Raw genomic sequence first — 18,052 nt, 5'->3', positions numbered from 1 at the left:
GTATGGGCTCTGTGCACTTTGGATGTAGAGTCCCTGCTTGAAAACAGTTTTTCATAAGCACTTGTCCTGCTTAAGATCTCACTGGCATTCACATATAGACTCTCACTTCATTGAGAAAGATTAAAGTGTTTGCCCTTTATTCAGAAGACTTGTTCCATTTCCAGAGATACTTTTCCATGTCCTCCAAACCAGCACCATCAGTCTACCACAAAAAAAGCAAACAAAATAAAACCAAGAGAGTTCCATGATGTGATATAGCATAAAGAAACAAATACAGCTAATACATTAGAGAAATAAACATTTACATAAAGTTATGTATGTTGCTATAAAACTGGTAGTATGCAATTAAAAGATTCACAAGATTACCAGGTCTGCTAGATGCTTAAAGCAAATCTACTTAGGCTGTATCTATATTGTCATGCTGGTTTTACGCATGACTTTGCACTCAGGACCTAGCTACCTCAGTTATCCATAGTACCTGTGGTGAGCTTTCACACAACTTCTCCTACAGCCAGCAGTGTGCATGCAAGTGTCTCAAGCTACCTGTCCAGACTCAAGCAGCGCTTGCAAAGCTGGAAAGATGAAGCCTATCGCCGTCTCCTCCCTATGAATATGGTATTACAGGGTTCATCTGCATATGCCCAGTAAAGAAACAAAACAGTCAGTTGCATACTATAAACACCTGAAGTAACATGGAATCTTAGATTTTAGAAAAATATTTTAATTGTCAATTCACAAGTAAAAACTATCACTATTACAAAACATCTCATAATACTAGAATATCTAGCTTGGAAATGAGTTTGTTCTTATTGCTGTTGCATGTAGTTTTCAGGAGCTGTGTCAGCATGAAGGTATTAGTGGGTTTCCCAGTTGTCATAGTCAGCTTGTAAGGGCACTCATAGGAAGATAACACTTTGCTATTTAATCCTCACGCAGTTTCACATGTTTAGGCTGCCCTGACTTTTTTTTCAGACATGTGCATCATTGACACCTGACACTACATATCAAAGTCTCACCCAACTTAAATCGTTTCATGTAACAAATTTCATTTGCAGCCTTTAAACAAAGAACATTCACTCCAAAAAGAGTGAACACCAGCAGTGACACCACCTTAGCTACCTGAAAATCCTATAACTGTATTCTGACAGCTATCAGATATTAACTCATTCATTTCATTTTGTTTGGTTTCTTCCTTATTCTCATGGTTGGGGTGATGTTTTGGATTTCCAGCTCTTTTAGACCTTCTGAGGAAAAATTTTGTCAGTAAGTAACATAATTCAGCCACATTTAAAAGAATGCAAATGCTGGACACAGCAATCATGAAAATAGTAAACACCGTCTTTTCAGTAGGTCGAGAAACAAAGCAGTCTACTGTGTTGGGGCAGGGCCAAGCATTACACTTCATTAGGCGAGGCATTTGGAACCCATTGTACATGAAATAAAACGCATACATGAAGACTGCTTCAAAGACCAGTCTGAAGAAGATGCTGCTAGTGTACGTCCACCACAAGGAGCCCTCAATACGAAACCTCTGTTTTCTGATTTCTTCAATGTCCTTGTATTCACATTTCTGGTCTCCCTTTCTGAATTGCCTTTTCTTCTCGTGCCTCCTGTAAGCTACATGCATGGCCACCAGCAGCGCAGGTGTAGAAACAAAGATCAGCTGCAGGGCCCAGAGTCTGATGTGAGAGATGGGGAAAAAGTGATCATAGCAAACATTCTTGCAACCAGGTTGCAGAGTGTTGCAGACAAAGTCATCTTGTTCATCTCCCCAGACTCTCTCTGCAGCCACAACCAGGATCATGATACGGAAGATGAACAGGACTGTGAGCCATATCTTCCCGATGCTGGTGGAGTGTTTATTTACACCTCCTAAAATGGTATGCAGGGCTCCCCAATCCATTGTCTTGTTTTAATCGTCTTACCTAAGACAAGACAAATAAACAAAACTAAGATTAATCAAGATGGGAAACAAATACCATCAAGCATGTGGTATAAAATAAAGGCAGTATCATACAATTGCAGCATATCCATTGGCTGTGGCAACATTTGGTGACGCAGTGGGTTTACCTATAAGCAGTCATAAATAATGATCTAATCATGTATCAGCAGGTAATATTTTGTTACTTGATTACACACATGGTATCACATTCATTCCACTTTTAGGTGTATTTGCCAACTGAAAACAGCTATTAGCCATATTAAGCAGGAAAAGCAGACAGGCGAAATTGATGAAAACAATCTTAAATTAAAAGCTACAACTTCTAGTAGTTTGATAACAGTAACAAAAGAATAGAAGATGACATTGCCCAAAAGTAAGGTAGGTGTTATGTTAAAAAATAAATTGTTAGACAGCTAGAATTCTTATATAAATTAAGCCAAGCTGGCTCATCCTTGGCTTTAGAGTGTAAACAACATTTTCATGAGTACATTCCAGCAATAAAGACAGACCTTGAGGAACTGCTGCTGATGCTCTATACCTTCCATAAGCAGGTCTGGATAAGCTGCATTCACAAATTTAAAAAAAGTGCCTGTAGGGCTCTGTATTGTTAGTTGAAGCAAATTCCACAATAGCTTGAGGAAATGAAGGTGAAGTCTTGGTCATTATCCATCTCGAGCTGGATGTTTAATATCAGTGCTTAAAGATTCATCCCAAAATTGCATTTGTCTCCACTAACTACAGAGAGCCTAGGGTAACTAGACAAAGACTCTTTCATTGTCAATGCCTGCCAGGTGATTCCCCCCCCCCCCCCCCCAACACAGACTGCATTACTCCTAGAATAGGGGAGACATTTTGGAGGCTGGGAGAGTGCTAAAGTCAACATTTGAAGAGTTCAGACAGGCCAGCAGTAGCTCAGAGACTTTTCAACAGAAGCGTATAGTTCCCAGTAGGTGAGTTTCAAAGTACTATGACTTCAATGAATTAAAGGATTTCACCTTTGTCTCCCACATACCTCCCAGGAACACCACAATTGTCTGGGTTTGCTCAGCTTCCACAAACAGCCTTTCACAGAGAGCATTCAGAGGCATTTTAGCCTACCTCCCCCCTCCACTTCAGATGGATTTACAGAAAATTACTGTTTGCAAGCTACTCTGAATTCAAGAAACCAGCATTCCTTGTGTCTATCAGCCAGGACCCTCTAAAAGTACTCACAAATCTCCTTGCTCTGAAATTCCTCATGAAGGTTTTTATTTCTCAGCTTTGTTAATTCGTTTGCATCTCAGAGACCATCTTTCTTTGGCATTTACAGCACAGAGCGCCAATAAGCAAAATCACATTTTCAAGGTTTCTAGAGAAGAGCAGCCACTGGTGCAAAGGCCATCATATGCATCACGTGACAGAATTTTTACAACTTTTGTAACTGAGCTGGGTCACATTGCATGAGGAAGAAAATGAAGACATTTCTTTGCAGTTTTCTTCCACATCACGCTCCCATTCTTAGTAATGTCAAAAACCTTTCTGCTTTACAGGAGAATTATATATAATCAGTAAGTCACATACAACAACACAGAGCGTTAGTCAAAGTATGCAACAACTCAGGGAAAATGAGGACATTTAATTGTTACATGAATGCAAGGTTATTTTTCCTTGAGTTATTGGAATGTAAGTGTAATATGCCTTCACTGGTTCCATAAACTACATTTCCCTCAGATCATGCTGGTTGACTGTGCGGGATTATACTTCAGGAGGTGAAAATCAAGGAGGGGGACCCAAGATTTTCTTCAGATAGGAGAGAACCTTTCCTGAGCCTCCTTCAACACACAGAATCTATGTGGGCTATTACCTCTGTATCTGCCTGAAAAGAGTCCTGGAAGCAGAGGTACCTTCCTATCCTGCTAGGTTATTTTTCCAAGAAGAAAGTTTATTTTTCATTAGCATACAGAGAAAGTCTCTGTAGGTTAACAGTGCTATAAGGGCACAGGAAAGACCCTTAATACCAGAGATACTTACAAAACACACTAGCCAGATTTTCAAATATTTGTTCCCACTCCCTTTTTTTGCCATCTGATTTTTCATCAATCAGACCAGCCTTTCTTTCAGGATTTGCTTTGGAGATCATTGTATGTTAAACAGAGGAACAGTTACAACCTTATTAGTGTTTTTATTAGTGTTCTCTGTTACTATTACACACACACTGCAATTACAGTACTTAAAAAATGACACTACAACTAAGTATTATGACTGGACTATAAATCCTGTAGAAGACTGGCACCATGTAAACTGTGGTATTACACACATCATTCACCCATCCTTTAATTCCACCAGACTCCTTGTATTTCTTCTCTCAGTCACGGTTCCTTCTTCTACCTGCCTGTCAGCCACCTCCTTACAGTGTGAAAGGCTGAGAAGTGGAACCTGTGTATCCTCTCCTCATAAGCCCTTTCTTACACTTCACCTCTTGCTGTACACCAATACTGCTGCCTTTCTGTTACTGCAACTTCACAAAGATTTGTTTCCACATGCAATCACTCCTGCCTGTCTCCCTGTGCAGAAGGGGATTCAAAATATGAGTGCCTCAGGGTGTAGTTAAAGGGTACCTTGTCTTCAGTGGCAAAGCCAGCTTAAGATGCTTCCCCACCACTGTTTGCTCCTGAGGTCACACTGCAATTCTCCATCTCCTGCAACTTTGTGGGTGAGCATTATAAGCCTGGTGGCTTATTTAAAAGTTATTTCCAGTACTAGTATGTTTTGTTCTTTTTTAACCCAATCCATTTCACCAATCTGCTTTAGAGCACAGACCCACAAAGCATATGAAAAGCACAACTTCATTTAAAAAACAGGCTGCAAATTGCAAAGCATGGGTAAGAATGAGCAGTCAGTGGGGAAGAGGGGTTGGCAAAGCTTTATTGCTGAGGACAATACATTGTGAAACTATACTCTTCATCTGACTTGCTCCATCTCCTCTGAGAGTATATTGTGCTTGCCAAGCCAAAACATGGTGCTTCAATTCTAGCAAAAGCATGTCTGTACCTGGATCAATGCAGAAAAAGCCACCACACTTTGGAGAGGCAGCCTTTTGCCCCGAGTCTCCTAGTGGCATTTCCTCTCCTTCCCAAAAAAGCCTCTGTCTTTCATATTGGCCCAAACCCTCCCCCCTTCACCATTCCCACCTACCTTTCCAAATCCTCCAGCTATCTCTTCAGCTCCTCATGCCACCATCCCCTATTCTTCCTGCTGCTTGCCGAGCTAGTCACCGATCTTTGCCCCTTCTTGCTGTACCCTCATGGTCTCTCAGGCTTGTTTTTATGCTGGTGGAAAGTGATATGACTTCTGGGACACTCCAGAGATTGATACAGGCACTGATCCGATACCAGTAAGTCTACCTTCTCCCTGAAGGGTGGCACAGTTAAGATTGTAGGGCCATATTCAGGCAGCCTGAATTCCATCCAAATACTTTGGCCCTAGTGTTTCCTACTAGCTGGCTTTAAACAGCTCTCATGGATGCAATTTAGAGAATCTAATGCAATTCAGAGACTGCTGAAGTCCCCACCTCTCTCCAACAAACAGACACTGTGACCCAAGCAGAATTTAACTGAGTATGGCCCTTCACACTTAAGCCATCAGTGCAGATCACTCCAGCTAAACATCCAGTTTGGGCTATCTGTACTGATGTGATGGCTCATTTACTCCCAGCTTACTCAAAAGCTAGGATGTTGACTCCTGATCATAGGTTATCTTTCTTCCAGATACTTGCTTTTAAGACCTTTTTACTAGCAAGTAAAATATTAACTGTCTTGCTGACCAAAGGAGAATAAAGCAGGAAAGCTACTTCCCTTTAATAGGGGGTAACTCTTATTTTCATAGAGCCAGTCCAGATACTATTTCTATGTGAGCAAATCCAGCTAAATGCCTATAGAAATAACAGTATGTAGACAGTCAAACACTTACCTGCTTTGCTAGTGTCAGAAGTACAGCACAGTACAAGAATAAGTTAAAGACATGAAAGCTTAGGTGATTTTGGGGGGGAAAAAAGTAAAGTAGGAATGAGGATAGTGACTGGTTATAAAGGAAGAAGCTGGGAAGAACAGAAGATGCTGAAGTCAGTGAGGTTGAGTAACTGAGCATTAGAACCCATTCTAACATGGGAGTATATTATCTTTAAGTGTTAATTTTCCTTAAGAAAAATTGCAACTGGGCATGAAAATAAGCCTTTCCAAGCCTCAGCATAGATCTCTGTTCTGCTACCAGCTGAACTTTCTGTTCCATTTCAACAGAGGATCACGATAGCATATGGCTGTTACAGTAGGAGTTTAAAACAATCATAAAAGATCACTGTGCTCCACTGAGGAGTTAGTTACAAGGGAAATGGTTCTATATGATCACACAGAGAGGCACATCAGCAAGTGTTTTGTTTTGGGTTTGCTGGGAGGGGGTGGGGGGTGGGGAGTGTTGTTTTGTTTTTTCAGCAGCAAGAGAAGAACTACAGCTTAACTATTTCTGTAGTTCTACAGCTTCTGGGCAGTGTCGTTTTGAACTCTGTGCTGCCATGGCTGGACTGCCTTCTACTTTAAAGCTAGCTCCTATAAGCCTACATTAAACTGCAATCACAGTGAGGTGCATACACCCAGTGAAAAGCCCTGCAATTCACAACGCTGAGGACAATTATCGAGCTCCTGTGTTTATGAGTTCAGCTCGTTAGCAGATGCTTTTTTGACTCTGTTAAAGACTGTTATACTGGGAAATCATTAGTCAATGGTTAAATCCACAGCTTCAGCAAACCACAACTAGAATACAGTGAAGGTAAAAACAGAAGATACATTCCTTTCACGTACACAGCATGGCACTTGCTGCTATAGAATATTATCAAGCAAAAAAAGTAGTTGTTAGCAAGTGTTACAATACTTGCTTATGCTATAGGAACATCTAGGAGTCCCAGTCAAGAAGGGGTCAACAGTATGCTAACTTACACAAATTCAGAGTAAGATTATACCCTTCACCCCACAGCTACAAATTGGATACCAATTTACTTATTCTACTGGAATTACACAGAAATGTAGAGGGTGTTCACGATGCCTCCACTCCTATCAGAATTTTAGTGTAGGGTGTACCAAGAGTTACAGGTCCAGTGTGACACTCCACCACTTTCAGTAGTGCCTGCAGATACTGATACAAGATCAGCAGTCTGCCAAGACAAAAGTCACTTTATCCCATGGAGGAATGTGTTAACCAAGATAATCTTTAAACAAAAAAGCACTAGTCCCGAGTGCCCCTCCCCACCCCCCAAGCGGGGACAAAGATAACTCAAGATGCCCGACAGTGGCAGTTCTAATGCAGAATTTTTGCCATAGAAAAGCTTTAGAACATCTAAATTGCATCAGACCCAACATCATCACCAAAATTATGACCCAAAATTATGACCCAACTTCACACAAGAAGTATTGCTGTATGTTGAGGTCCAGCGTGCATTCAAAGGCACTGCTGACACAACTTTCCCTTCAGGTCTTGATCTAAACGGTTACACTGGGAGCACTAGCTCATATAGGGGCTGATAACCAGCATCAAGGAGTCTTAGAGCTGTATATGCTGTTTCATACCCAGATTTGAAGAACACACAAATCTGGATTTTAGCAGTTTTGTATCAGCATACCTTCACCCTGCCAACCTGGGGTCTAGTTTATCGCTAAGCAAAACAGCAAGCACTTAATTGCTAGTGTGTAGATTTTGTTATTCCTATTGCTGAGTTAGTTTTGGTGCTGTACCACAAGAACAGCAGCATTGCCAGGACTGAACCAAGGCAGCTTCTAATAAATACAGATTAATGTCTTCCAAAGACAGCATCCTTTTATTTCACCAAGAAAGGGTGGCATGCAGGCTACAGCAATTACTTGCTAACTCTCTCAGACTTGCTACCCAAGCCTACCCCATGCCTCAGTTTCCGAGACATTAAACTGGGGATAACAAAATCTCACAGGTCTGTTCTGAAATGCTCCACTATAATTATAGGCTTCACAGACTTGTACTTTGTTATCAGTGGACCAAGACTGATAAGTACCTGTTCAAAGCTGGAAACCCAGAGCTTGAATTCAATCATCAAGGATATTCCTGCTACCTGAAAAAACAATACAGCTCCCTACATTGCTATAGCTTTAATGCAGAGTTCAAACTGTAAGAAGATGCAGCTTTGAACAAGACTTTGGCAACCAAAATCCTTTAATTTCAGTATTACAGGCAGCTTCCAGCTATTTTAATTTTACAGCAGTACATTGAAAACTTCAAGGAGCATGCAGCTGGAACACTGAAATATCAACAACTCTACTTCTTTCCTAAAAAGTTGAATAAAGATCAAAACAGCAGTCTAACAATCAAAAGCCTGTGCAATTCTCTCTAGCAGCTCTTAAACTTTGTTCTGAACACCTATCTCCAGATCAGAGTGGAAACTGGAGAACAGAAGAGCCATGACAGAGAGAGATTACAGTATATCTGATTTGACACAAGAACAGGCAAAGACTAATCAAGAACAGGAAACCTCTGACAGTTACAGGTCTGAACACTGAAGCATTGTACTTTTCTTCTACTCAAGTTTATGAAAACAGGAGGCATTCTTTGCTCTAATTAAACACAGTGTGAAACTGAGAGATAGCCTTTAACAACAGATTAGGACCCGATGTGCATGTAAGTCAAGCGTTAAAAAAGTATGCTAGTTAAATATCAACAGCATTAAGGGGTTCAGTTCTACCCATGATGACCCCCTTACGACTGTCCCATATTCATTCCCCTACATGAGTTTTAAGTCATTTTCCAAGCACGTTTGGAAATACCCATAGCTGTTTTAGTAGCCTACAACTGTAAGTGGAGGATTACCATCCTCCCACCACCCTGCAGAACATCTCTGCACAAAATTCACTCCACTTGTGGAAAACAGGAAATCAGAAGTGCCAGTCACACTTGAAGGCATAACAAGACAGCACAAGTCCTATTAGAATTTGGCCCCCTCAGCCATTTTCCCCTGTAAACGTTTCCTTCAAAACGTGCTTTAAATTTCTCGCTTTGAAAGAAAGCCAAATTCGAGGATTATGTCTTCTCTGATGCAAGTGTCCCGTTTCCCATATTTTTAAAGAAAGTTTTATACACACTGTGCTCTGCTCCCAGTCATGAAAACAGCAACTTTTTAGTTATGACATTTCAATGTATTTTTCTTTTTTTTTTTTTTAACCTGTTATTTAATTCCTATTTCCTTCTCCCTTAGACCTAGGCAAATGTCTACATCCCCTCTACAAATCTACCCACTCCCACTTCAATGTAACATTTCCTACAAAACTGGCAAGTCACTGTCTCTTTCACATGCAGGCAGAACTTGCAATCCGTCGGAAATGCTAATTAAATTTAAAACCACTAAGATTTTACACTGCAGTGCAGCTTTTCCTTGAGTGTGTATTTTGTTATAATTTCTTTCATCAAAAGTAAAGACAAAAGCAACTTTTTCCTTTCTAAAAAAATCTATTACAGGAAGAAACATTTGTATGAGATAAGGCATAGAATTAGTTTTCAGCTTTCTTTTATCAACTAATAGGAGATGCGTTTCTCTTTTTCCCCATTCCTTCTGTTTTGACAGCACATTCTCTCTCCTCATATATCATCACTTCAAGCTTTTCCTTACACAAACTGGTGTTTAGCCAGGCAAGAGTCACAGTTCTTCTCCTTTCAGATAACTCATTGGTCATCATTAAATAACAGTTAAAAGCAGTGAAGAACAGAACAAGGAAAAATGTCAAAATAAAAAACAAAGACCTATGCTCCTGTGCCATGCAGTTTCTGGGACCACTGATTTCACTGGAACTGTTCACAAGAATAACACAAAGAATCAACTTGTAAAGCATCCTCTTTACTCACAGGTACCAACTGAGCTTATGCAATGACTGTTATTAAGAACTTGTATGTATATCTCAAAGTGCTGCTATTTTTCCAGCTACTGACATAGTTTGCTATACCTTTTTCACTGTACAATTACTTTTTGCACAAAATAAATGAGGTTGCTCAAGTAATCTACCTGCGTTATGCTTCAAGGAATGCAAAACAGCAACACAGTCAGAGGCCCATGCTTCAGAAAGTTGAGAGAACTAGCCCTGTCAGGACAGAATTAATTCCTCCAGAGAAATATTTTAATTAATGGCTTTTTCTTGTTCCATTTTTAAGCTCTGTGATATGTAGTCTTCTACCAGTTATGAGACTGACAGTTCTGGGGACTGAAGTCTCCCAGAAACCCTGACACATGCAGTAGAGGTATAACCTCATGGCTCTGCAAACATGTTGGAAATCCCACCTGGAAAATTACATTGCAATGCCTAGTTGACACATGGAGGTGCCGCCTTCTTTCAGGCTGAGGCTTGGCCCACCATTACCTTGTCCTCTAAGCTAAACCTAATACAATCACGTGCACATCCTTCTGCCTGCTGCTGCCTTTCCTCTGGGGCTCTTCATGGTAAGCATCTGGCAAGCAGGGTTTCCAGGCTGAACAACCAAGAGCAAGAGATACTAGAAGCCAAATATAACTTCTTTAACAAAATCAAGGATGAAAATATGTTTTATTCTGCTCTTCACTCAGTGCATACATGTACATCGTGATAATCCCAAACAGAATCTGGGCCCAAACCCTCATATCATTTTACACAGGCCACAGCCAATAAAATCTCCTTAGTGATCAAAGTCACAAAAACTGGGTTTAAAAGAACATTCTTAAGACAAAAGGCCACTTCCTTCTTTCAGCCCTTTGCCTGTTCTCTCAAAGTATTTCCAGGCAACATAGTGAAAACTAATGGAGCACAAGACAAAGAAATTAATTCTTCGGGGGGGGGGGGGATTCTTCAACACAAGAGATTGGAAAAGTAACACCCAATCTAGGAAAGCCCAATGATGGGAAAAACATCCATGCCCAGCATGCCACAGGAACATAGTCAGCTACCAGCTACTGCCACGAGCTAAGCAAGCACTTCTGTCCTTACTCCAACATGTCCTTCACATTTTATTTAAGGGCTTGAGTACTCATTTCTCATGCGATTTTATCCAGCCCTGATATTCAGAAATACGTTTATTTCTGACTCACACCTCTCATTTCCTATTCCCCCTGTAATTCTGAGGAATGTTTCCAGTGTGTGATCAGACACTGACAGGACCTGTCAGTTTTACTGATGCAAGCTGTTTACCTTCATGCAGCTCTCTTAACATCTGTAGGTGTGTCGCAAATTACCTGTAATTGCGGAAGCCTTATTTTGCTTGGTGTTTTAGCTGGTCGTGTACTTCACATAACGTGCTTACAAAGAGCTGCTGGGAGAAGGTGAATTAAAAAAAAGGGAGATTGTTAGAAGTTAAATGCATAATTAACAGAGACAAGAGTATTCCCAATTAAAACTGGTCGCGGGGTTCAAGCACCCCCCCTCACGCTTAAGCTCGGGAAGCAAAACCGAGAGCTCCCAGGTCGAGCGGGGGTAAATCCTGTCAGGCACAGGGGGGCAGCGCACACGGCGCTCCGCCACCAGCCTCGGCCCGCCTCCGCCTCCGTTCCCTCCCCACGGCGGGCAGCGCCACCAGAGCTCCCGGCTCCGCTGCGGTGGGCCCCGGCCTCACGCTGGAGTGCAACAAGAGTTGCTGGGCCTGCCCCGCCGTGCCCCCCCCCGCCCCTTCGGCCGCCACGGGGCCCTCTCCTCACAGAGGACGCGCGGGAACGGCCTCCCCCGCCACCTGAGCTGCCGGTTCGCCCCCTCCCGCTGCGCCCCTCACCTGCCTCAGCAATACCCACAGCTGCAGGAGGAGATCAGCCCCGCCAGGAGCTCCCAGGACCAGGCACCGCGGGCGGGCGGCGGGGCTCGATACGGGTCCAGCGGTGCCTGAGGAGCGGTCAGTTCCAGCCTCGCCGTCCCAGACCTTTAAGGTCCCTCCCCGTTCACCTGCCGCCGCTTTTAACCCGCCCCTCGCCCGCCTCCGCCCGCGCCCGGCTCCTCATGCTGCCCGTGGGGGTGGTGGGGAGCTCGGGGCGGAGCCGGGCGCCCATCCCCGCTGCTGTGCCCCGGGGAGGAGGTTGTATGGAGATCAGGGCTTTGAACGTGAGGGGAAAACAGCCAAAATAAAGGGCGGGACGGCTGAACTAAGCCTGGAAGAGCGGGCAGGAGGACTTGTGTTCCCGCCGCCCAGGGGCTGGTTTGAGGTCGCAGGGGAGAGCATGAGGGGAAGGGAAATCAAGATAACAGCAGATGTATGTTTTTTTCAGAGGAAATGCATATCTATTTAAGATAACAGGGTCGTATTTCTATCTTGTCAAATCCAGGTATTCAAAAGGGCCTTGGGACAGAAAAAACCCAGGCCTTTTCTCCTGGAAATCATGAAGGAATTACTGGCCAAACACAGAAGGAAGAGCCAGTAGTTTCTGGAAAAGCCAGTATTTTCAAGTGTGATTGAAATGCTACAGCAGTGCCCTGCAAACTCGCAGGCTTTCACCAAGCTGCAGATATTTGTCAGTGCAAAGACCTATTTTGGAAAGTTTTCTGTTTCCAAGGAATACAGTTGCTGAGGAAACAATTTACTTTGGGTTCAAAAATCTCTGCCAGAAACTGAATTCTCCATCTTGCACACATGCACATCAAACTAAACAAATGGTTTATAATTCTCTTAATAAATTTCCAAAGAAAACATACAGCACAACTGCAACAACAGCAGTACATTTGCTCAGGCTTTGAGTGAAAAGTGCATGTGTTTACGCTTCTTTAGAGTACCAGTATAAGGGCTCAAATGATAAACAATTTCCAGCTAAATTCTTCTGCCCTTTTTCTCCACTTCCTAAAATAAAAATAATCCCAGGGAAAATCTCTTGCAAAAGTCAGTGGCTTAATTGATCTCATGCTCAGGAAGAAGAGGTAGAAATTTCTAGCACAAGCAACTCAATCTTATACTTGAAGGACAAGAAATTGCCATTGGCTGTGGTTTAAACATTAGCCTCTGTCTCTGTGGCGCTCATCTTTCCTCCACCACCCCTTACCCTTGCACTTAGATCCATGCAACCTGCACATCTGGACCATAGGAAAATTCACCTCAGAAGGGATCTCAGGAGGCCTCTCGTCCAACCTCCTGGTCAAAGCAGGGTCAGCTCTTATCTTGGACCATTCAATAGTTATACCCCACCCATGGGGGACCCAGCACTTGCTGCAGCTGGAGTCAGTTCACTTCAGCAACTGTAGGACCAGGCCCAAGGTATATGATGCTACACTGAGCTAGACAAGCAATAAATACTTAAGGCCTGAGTCTTCCTGCGTTCACTGACTTCTGTGGGAGTTGAGTGTTCAGATGACGTTCAAGGTTCATGTATACGGCGTGTATGAGGAAGGGAGGTGGTTCCAGACCTGACTACGCATCTGCACTTTGCAAAAGGGCAAGCCTATCTTCTAATGTAAGAAAAGCTTTAGAAAAGACATCTGGATCTGGTGTGTTGTTCCATGTCCAGTCACCTTCCAGCTTGACTCAATGACCTTGAAAAGTAAAACATGTCCCATCTCTGTCTTTTCAAGGTCAAAATACTTTAAACTTTGGGTATATTTAGCTACAGCAGAGGATTTTTAGTTTTGTGCTGTTTTCCAGGGCTGCGTTTGCTGCCAAAAAGAGGGGGTTTTGCAGTAAGAAAAGTAGTATGAAAAGCTAGTGGAGACAAGACCCTATGGGTCTCACTGTGAAATTACCTAAAGGAGATGAGCCGTGGGCAGGGGTACAGCATGGACCTCTCCAAGCTGCCTTGCATCGGGTCTTCACTGTGCTGCCTTTGAGAGGGTGTTATGGTTGGAGGCCAACACCTGGTGTTTATCCCAAGGCAGAAACGCACAGTTTTGGCAGCAAAGAAAAAATCTTTAGTGATGTTCTGTGTTTCAAAAATGAGACAATATTGAACTAGCTGTTCTTTAGCTGGAACCATGGTGGGGAGCACTGGGCCAGGTTCTCCTCTCCTGGGTAATTTTTTCATCTCTCATCTGTTGAATGCTACTTCTCTGACCTGGTAACATCAGCATGCTCTTTGATTATAAGTGATGATGCAAGGGACACTAGACAGAAAGAATGAGAGATGTGTCAGTGCTGGAAATTTAAGGAATAGAAAAAGAGTTTCCAGTTTTAATCCCAGGGTTTTCTCTTTAATTATGGGGAAAAAATGAAATATATTTAGTAATTGACTACTTAGGAATCAGAGCTAAATTGTACTTACTCCTTTACAGATGAGGGATGTTTTGTGTGTTATTTAGCCAGCATATAAGAAGTTCTGTTTGATAAACCTGTGAAATAAATACATGTAAATTGATTACTTTTGCATGATGACTTTTGCTCCTCCTGTAATAGCTGCAGCTCTGCTATAATGTGCATGAGTATATTTTGTTTGTTGACATAATTTTTAAGTAAAAAGGGAGAAGAGAGGGATGGATAAACATAGAAACCATCTATTATTGACATACAAACAAAGAGGAAAATTAAAGTTACTGGGTTCAGAAATTCTGTGTCACTAGATGCCTCGCATGATAATGCAGGTACAGAAGAAACATCTTCATAAATACTTTTTTTTTTTAAATAACTAGAGATAGTTGTCACAACATAATATTGAGGACGAAGAGTAGCGTTAGGTATAAAGCCTAACTTTAGGATAAAGCCAGTCTCTTTGGTAGTGCATATCATCATCTGTAAGGTCATAATCACAGGCAAGGCTGACTATCCTGTAAGAGCATTTGAATCACGAGCACCCCTTTTAAAATACTGGTGTAGGCCAAGTTTTCCTCTTGACCACTCTAATCAAACCGGAGTCTGAGATGACTACAACTTTTCACTGAAATTTTAACCTCATTTTCACGTATTTCATTAGACTGAAGATTTGTACAAAACAAATCCCACTTCTCAGTCGTCTTCTTATTCAGAAGGGATAAAAAAGGAGAAAAAAAAACCCCTAGGAAGTTTCTTTTCCATTTTCCCCTGGCAGACGACTGCTCAAACATTGTGGTAAAGACTGGAAGTAGGAGGTTTTTCTTCCTGAAAATTTCGGGTTCCTTTCCAAACCTTCACATCTCTAATTAGACTCTTGACACCTTCTGACTATTTTAGCAGTTCAGAGGGGGAAAAAGAAAATTAAGTTCAGTCCCTCAGTGTGAAACTGTTGTGCAGGTGTGTCTCAAAGTATATGCTCTCTTGTGGCACATTTATTAGGGGACAACAGGCATGCATATGGTACTGATACTATATACTAAGTCTCGGATCAAGCCCCATCCTTGTTGTATGCTGCTCAGGAAGCTCTTCTTCTTCAGCTTTTATTTTCAGTTTAATTTAATGGCCAACGTTCCCACAGGGATTTTATTGGCCCTGATTTACACACTCTCGGCAAATCCCAGGAGCTCATCTAGCCAGAAACGACACCCAAAGAGTCACTTCCTTTTCAATATAATTACTTTAATGACAATGTGTAGTATCATAAAGGTTGCCCATGTAATATTGCTGTTTATTAACCATTACAGCTCCTCAAGCATTTGTACTGCTATGGCAAGCAGTACTTTTTCCCACCTGCAAGGGCCTTACAGGTGCTCATACAGAACAATTAGGATTGCACTTTCCTTGAATAATGGGACAGATGGCTGTCTCCCTTATCTTTTTGACCTCAGGTTGTCCTCATCAATGAGACCTTCCCTTTTTTATTTTCAGTTAACTGATATTCATGAAATATCCCAAGAGAAACATACCAGGTTCATTCCTGCTAAGGTAACTGCGATCTCAGTGATGTTCCCTCCCCTGCTTGTGGAGATAGAAGAAGGAACAGGAGAGAACCAAAGAAACCACCCCAACCCCAAATGATATGGGGGACCAACAAAAGGGCATGAAAATGGTTCCTAGCACTCTCAGTACATGACCAGTCCGACTCACGCCAGTCCATACAATTTACACTTTTTACCTCAAAATGGACATAGGCAGCTGTTTTAGTACATAGCCATGCTCTTCCAGGACACCATTGGAAAGCGTACCTCTCCTGCATGCTAGATAAGGTAGACTAAATCATTGTCAGACACCCATCAAAGCCTCTCAGTTAATTTTTTAAGCTGACAGTTCCAGATATCCAGCATCAGCTTGATTTGAAAGGTAGAGCTTTCTCCATCCTTAGGCAGCCCAGTAATTTCTGCAACACTACTGCTAACTTGGAAGCTGACAGTTTCCATCTCCCCACCCCTTTGGTTTATTACAAATATTTAATCAGACCAGCTGGAGTCTGCCATGTCTTTCTCCGCTCTGGGCAAAGGGGGACAAGAAGGGCTGTCAGCAGCGATACACAGTTGCCATTGCGATGTTTCTCCTCGAGCAGGCAGCTGCAGAGAGAGTCCCTCCCACTCCAGTGGCTCCTAGCCCAGGCTCCAGATGGACCCATGGAGGTTTCCAGCTGATTTTATTAGTCTGTTGTTCCTTGATTTAATGTAATAAGTTCATTGTTCCCCAGTTCAACTTAATTGAGTCATTGTTACTCGATTTAACTGACTGATTGCTGCCTGACTTGATTTAATTAATTACCACCTGACTTGCTGAATAAGCAAGCTCCTGCTGCTAGCTGCCAGCATGGCTCCTGGCTCCTAATCCATGCTGTCTACCTCTGCCTCTTCCCGTGCCAACGTGCTCTTCTCCTGGGACCTGCTCTCTGATCTCTTCTAGCCTCATCCTCTGCTTCTCCATTCTGATCCTGTAGCTCTTCCCCAATGCAAGGAGCTTCTCAGTCATCCTCTAATCCTCCTCTTCCTTCTCCTCTGCTTTTCCCTGACTTTAGCCCTGGGCCTGCCTCCAGTTTTCCTCCCAGAGCTCTCACACTGTGTCCCACAGTAACCCTCCCTACTGCAATTCTTCTAAAGCTGCTCCTGAGCTCCCTCAAAGGCTTCACATTTCACTTGCTTCATGTGTTCCAGATTGCTCTCCCTATAGTGGGATTTTTTTATCCTATTCTGCCTAGCAATGCTACATGGGCAGCAGCGCTTTTCTGGTGCTCTTCTTTCCCTTCATTTCTACTACTTGCCTGTACCTGCCTTTCTCTTCCTTTAAGGTATCATCCAGAAGCCTCTCCCCCTGTTGCATGTTACCCAACATCATCTAGGTTCTTGGCTCTTCTTCCTTCCTTCCTTCCCTGCCCTGGATCCATTCACTTCCTTTGCGATTTCTTTGTCCACTGTAAGGATATCTTCTCTGATTGCTCCTTAGCTCATACTCTAGCCTCTTGTTTTCACCTGAAATTTTCTGATGATGGTTCAGGTTTCTTGCTGACCCTCCACTCTCTGGCTCTCACTTCATTCCCCAGTCCTCCCCAGATCTCCTTGGCTTATCCCTCTGCATGTCCCTCTGCTTCCATTCAGCAGAAAAGTGAGATATAGGTATATCTTGTCCTCTTTTCTCTGCTGTTCTGTTCTACTATCCATCTGATGTCAACGCTAGGAGTAGACACGCACTTCTGCAAGCAGAGAATTACCATTTTTCAAAGTAGATGTGTCAAGTTGTAAGTCTGCATTTATGTTAATTATCAGCGTGAGCCCAGGCTTCCCCTTGGCCACTTCAGTTCAGTGCATACAGATGAAGTCAGCTCTACCTGTGCTGTCAGTCCAGCATGCACAACATCTTGTGTGAGCATATATTCCTCCTGGCTTTGCATTGACCAGGCCCTGTTGGTCACGTAATTCTTTCTAGCCCATCCTCACTCTTTTTATTTACTCATTTTCTCTTTTTCTTGTGTTGCCAAGTGCCTTGGAAGAAAGTCGAGGAAGGATTGCTTGTCTGTCTAATGTAATTCCCATCACTCAATGTTTTCTTGAACATCATGTCAATGTTTTCTTGAAGAGAGGATCTCATTGTCTACAAAAACACTTCTCCAGCTCTCTCTTCCCCTCCAGCCTTCAAGGGGCCTCTGCTCATCCTACACTGTCGATGCTCTTCAATTTCACTTGCAGTGAATTAACCTGTCTCTGCATTGCTTTGCATGCATGTAAAAACCATTGTATTCCTAGGGCATTTTTAGTCAGCTCCCTCTGGTTTTTAGATGCCAGACCCCATTGATTTCAAATACCTAAGAACCTTGGAAGA

At 42.6% G+C, this 18,052-nt stretch overlaps 1 protein-coding gene across 1 annotated transcript; it reads right to left on the bottom strand.

Annotated features, from left to right (window-relative positions):
* Positions 1-1,111: 1,111 nt before the first annotated feature.
* Positions 1,112-1,903, bottom strand: LOC142405021 (gap junction beta-6 protein). The gene has a single exon (XM_075492009.1). The coding sequence runs from the start codon at positions 1,901-1,903 to the stop codon at positions 1,112-1,114; it is 792 nt and encodes a 263-aa protein (XP_075348124.1).
* Positions 1,904-18,052: the final 16,149 nt, after the last annotated feature.

The sequence above is a fragment of the Mycteria americana genome, chromosome 1, assembly GCF_035582795.1.
Source record: "Mycteria americana isolate JAX WOST 10 ecotype Jacksonville Zoo and Gardens chromosome 1, USCA_MyAme_1.0, whole genome shotgun sequence".
Taxonomy (NCBI): Eukaryota; Metazoa; Chordata; class Aves; order Ciconiiformes; family Ciconiidae; genus Mycteria; species Mycteria americana.
The sequence above is the reverse complement of the archived record's forward strand: the minus strand, read 5'-3'. Positions and strand labels throughout refer to the sequence as shown.